This window comes from Cynocephalus volans, chromosome 4 (genome assembly GCF_027409185.1).
Source record: "Cynocephalus volans isolate mCynVol1 chromosome 4, mCynVol1.pri, whole genome shotgun sequence".
NCBI classification, from domain to species: Eukaryota; Metazoa; Chordata; class Mammalia; order Dermoptera; family Cynocephalidae; genus Cynocephalus; species Cynocephalus volans.
In genome coordinates, this window is record NC_084463.1 from 99,674,320 (window position 1) to 99,680,071 (window position 5,752).

Sequence of the window (5,752 nt, forward strand, 5' to 3'; positions counted from 1 at the left end):
ACCCCACACCCAGAGACAGGACACAAAGTACTCAACTCAGATGGAGACAGCAGAACCATTGCACCAAGCAAACAAGACAGAAAAGAGCCATTCCCTGGTTAATAATTATGGTGAGAGGACAGCATGTTGCAGTTAATATGGTGACAAAGAGGTCATTTTTTAATAAACTTGAACCAAATGCCAAAGGGAAAGGAATTTAGGGTCCTCATTTAAGAGATGTGATATCCCCCAAACGACCATATGTGACATGGAAAAGAGAACCAGAAGTTCTTCCACAGCACTTAACACAATTGCAATTTAGTAACTATGTGATTTGTTGCTTAATGTCTTTCTTTACCTTTAGAATTTCAGACTCATGAGGTTAGAGACCTTCTCTGTCTTGTTCAACTTGTTTATTATACACCCAGCAAATGACACATGGTTTGTAAATTGTAGGTACTTTTTCCGTATTTGATTTAAAAGGCAAAAAGGGAATCCTGGGAAAGGATAAAGAATTTTGGGATAGGACAAAGTCCATTATCCACCCTCTAGAGCTGGTTATAAATAAGTGTGGTTAAATTCACTATACAGTGATCATTATGTAATTCTCATTCCAGAATCTCTGGTTGTTCTGGTTTCCAGATGGGCCTGGTTCGCAGATGTTCCCCCTGCCCACTTCCTGAACATCCAGCTTTAACTCACCATGGAAACCACAACCTGTAATGGGTCAGGGGACTCCCCGACCATCTTCTACCTGATGGGCATCCCCTCTCTGTCGAAATCCCTCTTCCTTCCAATCTTTTTTGTCTTTCTCCTACTCTACCTGCTCATCCTGGTGGGCAATGCCCTGATCCTGGTGGCTGTGGTGGCAGAGCCCAGCCTCCACAAGCCCATGTACTTCTTCCTGATTAACCTCTCCACCCTAGACATACTTTTCACCACAACCACCATTCCCAAGATGCTGTCACTACTCCTGCTCGGGAACTGCTTCCTCAGCTTCCCTGCCTGCTTCCTGCAGATGTACCTCTTCCACAGCTTCTCCTGCTCAGAAGCCTTCATCCTGGTGGTCATGGCCTATGACCGCTATGTGGCCATCTGCCACCCACTGCACTATACTGTCCTCATGACCCCACAGACCAACGCTGCATTGGCAGCCAGTGCCTGGCTCACTGCCCTCCTCCTGCCCATCCCAGCAGTGGCACAGACCTCCCAGATGGCATTTGGTCCTATGGCCCGGGTCTACCACTGCTTCTGTGACCACTTGGCTGTGGTCCAGGCCTCCTGCTCTGACACCACACCCCAGACCCTCATGGGCTTCTGCATTGCCATGGTGGTGTCCTTCCTCCCCCTGTTTCTGGTGCTTCTCTCCTATGCCCACATCCTGGCCTCAGTCCTTCGCATCAGCTCCCGAGAAGGCCGCTCAAAAGCCTTCTCCACCTGCAGCTCCCACCTGCTGGTGGTGGGCACCTACTACTCATCCATTGCCATAGCCTATGTGGCCTACAGAGCTGAGCTGCCCCTTGACTTCCACATCATGGGCAATGTGGTATATGCTATTCTCACACCGGTTCTCAACCCTCTCATCTACACACTGAGGAACAAGGATGTCAAAGCAGCCATCATCAAAATCACATGTCCCAAGGACCTGAGAATGCTAGGAAACCCTGATTCAAAGGGCTAACCCGATCTTCTTATAAACACCAATAACAGTAGAGGGAAAAATGGAAAATTCAGGCAGCCGGGTAGAACAATAATTCTCAAAAGTGTCATCTTAGGTATTCTTCCATTGTAATCAAATAATGGTATTTGTTTCTTAATTCATAGACAAAATGGATAGGATTTTTCTATTCCATTTTTAAGCTGTGAACCCCAAACTTCATGATACTGTCAATACAGCTGAAGTCATGTTTTCATTAATTCAAACAATTTTGTTTCTCAGAGACTCCAAGTATTTGACTACAAGAAATTTAGTTATTTTCTTTGGATCTCATCTTTCAGTATTTCTGAAAATCCCACATAGATGTGAAACTAAACAGCGTAAGGTGCTATTTTTGCTGAAATAGCATTTTAGAAACACCCTTCAAAGGAAAAACTCTGAAGTTGCTATATCTCAATTCTTGTTGCCTGAAAATTCACTGCCACTACCAATATTTCAACACCATCCACACAGGAAATTTACCTCTGCTATCTAGACACTCGTGGTGTCTTAACAGCAGAGGATGCTTCCCTCTAGCCCCAGTTTATGCTCAGGCAAGGGGTGTCCCTTTGCACCTATCTGGGCAAAAAGCAATATGGTGTTTTTCATTCTCAGCACACCAAAGCATCCTCATCCATGACACTGGGTGGCTAAGTAAAGAAAATTCTCCTTATCAAGTGACAGATATCCTCATCTGTGGCTCTTCACAAATAGTCCCATTCCAATTTCTAGGGTCCCAGTTTTTGCCAATCAAGACATTAACTTTAATTGTTTTCCCATTGCATATAACCCAATGTATACGGAAACTCAATTGATGATGCAATTCAACAAAGGATATGATTTGTTCCTGGACTCAGCTTTCAGCAGTCTCAGAGATCCTGCTAAGGTCAGAAAGGGCTTCCTGAAGCGGAGTGGTATGAAGGCTCTGAGTTTCTTTGTTTACTGACCCTGGGCAACAGGGATTGGTCTCATGTTCTTCTATCTAAGCTTTACTCATTCTGCAGTACGTCTGTTTCTCACTCCTTGAAATTGGTGTCTTAGACCTTATTTGGACCACTGTCCTCAAGGTCTAAGGAGACAGCTTAATAAGTTGTCTTGCCCCTGAGTTCCACAAGCTATTAAATTTAATCTAAGAATGGGAAGGAATTCTTTTTTTCTTTCTTCTCCACTACGGAAAGTACCTCCATGTTACTACCACTGTTATGTTTTGGGCTTCTCTGTTCAGAACTTCTCTTCTGGTATCAATTTCAGTTTCGGGCCAGGGCTGTGGCCATGTGTTTGCTGTGTCACTGGATCAGCCTCATGGCATTCTTTTATCTTCAGCTCTCCTTCTAGATAGAACAATGAATTAATCACCTGAACAGTGAATTGTAGTGATATGGAATCCAAGCTAGTTCTTTCCCTACTCATTATTTTCTTTTGGCTCCTCCTAAACATTTGTCATGAGTGCATGAAATAATAACAACAATAAAGCTTTTCACTTGTAGCAACACCTGCTAGTTGGCACCGTCTCTCTGTATTTCCCAATTATAAAAAATAGTTTCAACTTTGGTGCATCAAAGGACACTATCAAGAGAGTGAAATGACAACACATAAAATGGGAGAAAATATTTGCAAATCACATATCTGATGAGGAAGTAATATCCAGAATATACGAAGAATTCCTACAACTCAACCACAAAACAAAACAAAACAAAAACAGCCCAATTCAAAAGTGGGCAAAGGACTTAAATAGACATTTCTCTAAAGAAGATATATAAGTGGCCAACAAGCATGTGAAAAGATGCTCAACGCCACTAGCCATTAGAGAAATGACAATCAAAACCACCATGATGTATCACAATACACCCATTAGGATGGCTACTAAAAACAACAACAACAACAGAAAATAATAAGTGTTGTCAAGGATGTAGAGAAATTGGAACTGTTGCACACTGTTGGTGGGAACGTAAAATAGTGCAGTCACTGTGGATAGCTGTGCAGATCCTCAAAAGAAATTAATCATAGAGTTACCATATGACACAGCAATTCCAATTCTGGGTATATATTCAAAAGAATTGAAAGCAGGATCCTGAAGAGATATTTGTATACCTGTGTTCATAGCAGCATTATTCACAATAGTCAAGAGGTGGATACAACCTACATACCAGTCTATAGATGAATGAACAATATGTGGTATATAGTCATGTTGCTTAATAACAGGGACACATTCTGAGAAATGCATCATTAGGTGATTTTGTTGTGGGGGAACATCATGGAATGTACTAACACAAACCTACATGTTACAGGATACTATACCTAGGCTATATGGTATAGCTATTACAGTCTTATGGGATCACTGTCATCTATGCAGTCCATCGTTGACTGAAATGTTATGCAGTGCATGACTGTATGCATAAAATGGAGTATTACTCAAACTTAAAAAGAAATAAAATCCTGATACCTGCTGCAAAATGGATGAAACTTAAAGACATCATGCTAAATAAAATAAGCCAGACATAAAAGGGCAAGTACTGTACAATTGCACTTATATAAGTTACCTAGAATAGTCAAATTCATAGAAAATAGAACAATATAGTTATCAGGAGCTGAGGGGAAGGAAAAATGGAGTTATTGTTTTTATGAATACAGTGTTTCTGTTTGGGATGATGAAAAAGTTCTGGAAATGGATAGTGGTGGTAATTGTACAACATCGTGAATGTGCGTAATGCCACTGAATTATAGACTTTAAAATGCTTAAAAAGTTAAATTTTATGTCATGTATAGTTTACCACAATTTTTAAAAATTTGAATAGTTTCAAACCAGGCCACAGGCCACAGGTCACTGAGCAGCCTAAGAGCTGGCTGCCTTTTTGTCAGATGTCTCCTCTGGACCGACTCTCTGTGGCCAGAGGGAAATGTACAAAGTTCAGTCACGTGGTTTAGCACAGACACTTGAGAATCACTGGAAGTGGCTGGGGGTGGGGGCGTGGAGGGGGATTGGGGACATACTGGACAAAAGATACGAAATTTCAGTTAGGCAGGAGGAATAAGTTTGAAAAGATCTACTGTGCAACATGGTGACTATAATTAATAACAATGCACTATCTACCTGAAAATCACTAAAAGAGATTCTAAGTGTTCTCACTAAAAAAAAAAGTATTCAAGATAATGTGCATGTTAATTATCTCAATTAGCAATTCCGCAATGTATACATATTTTAAAACATCATGTTGTAAATGATAAATACATACAATTTTTGTTTGTCGATTAAAATAAATAAATAAATTACTTAAAAATAAAAAATCAGCGGAGCAGTTTGCCTTAAGAAGAAGGGTGGGAAGGCAGGCATCTGAAGCCCTGTACACTGGGGGGAGTCCTTTCAACCCTGTGAACCTCTGGTGGTGGTTGCGAAGGTCTGAACAAGACTGGGTCATCTCTCTCCATTGTCTCTAGCCTGCCCAGCGCCTCTCCATCCCCACGTCCTCAGCCCTGGTACAGGCGTCACCACCTTTTCTCCTTGGATGAGTACAGCAATCTCTTCACTGGTCTCTCTGCCTGCATGCCCACCCTCCAGCCCACAAAGAGGCCAGAGTGGGCTTTAGGACATACAGATCTCCTCACATTACCACCCTCCGTGTGACTTAAAGGCTCTCTCTGATCTGGCCCTAAACGATCTCTTTGACTTCAAGTCTCACCATTGCCTCTTATGGCAATTCGGAGCTCTGGTTTCTCAAACTCTGCAAGTTCTCATTCTCAGCAATAATAAACTCTTCTCTTCCTGAAGCTCTCTTCCTCCTTGCCCATTTCACCTGCTTAAATCTTACTGAGGCTTTCCCTAAAACATCACCTTCTCTGGGGAGCCAGACCAGGCACCTTAACCTGAAATGTGAGGTAGATGTCATTCTTCTGTGCCCCATAGCACTTTATAATTTCCCTCCAAGTCTCATGTGAGAGCTTGATCCTCAGTGTGTCAGTGCTGAAAGGTGGGGCCTTTAGGAGGTGATTGGATCTTGAGGACTCAGCCCTCATGAATGGATTAATGGGTTAATGGATTAATGGGTTATCATGGGCGTGGAGTGGTGGCTTTATAAGGAG

The 5,752-nt window shown here is 42.1% G+C and overlaps 1 protein-coding gene across 1 annotated transcript; it reads left to right on the forward strand.

The window, feature by feature from the left end:
- Positions 1-682: 682 nt before the first annotated feature.
- On the forward strand, positions 683-1,660 carry LOC134376275 (olfactory receptor 2AT4-like). The gene has a single exon (XM_063094878.1). It carries the CDS (start codon positions 683-685, stop codon positions 1,658-1,660), a length of 978 nt encoding a protein of 325 aa, XP_062950948.1.
- Positions 1,661-5,752: the final 4,092 nt, after the last annotated feature.

What these genes read in the sequence shown, in the direction of transcription:
- LOC134376275 (XM_063094878.1), top strand. Translation starts at nt 683, where the DNA reads ATGGAAACCACAACCTGTAATGGGTCAGGGGACTCCCCGACCATCTTC.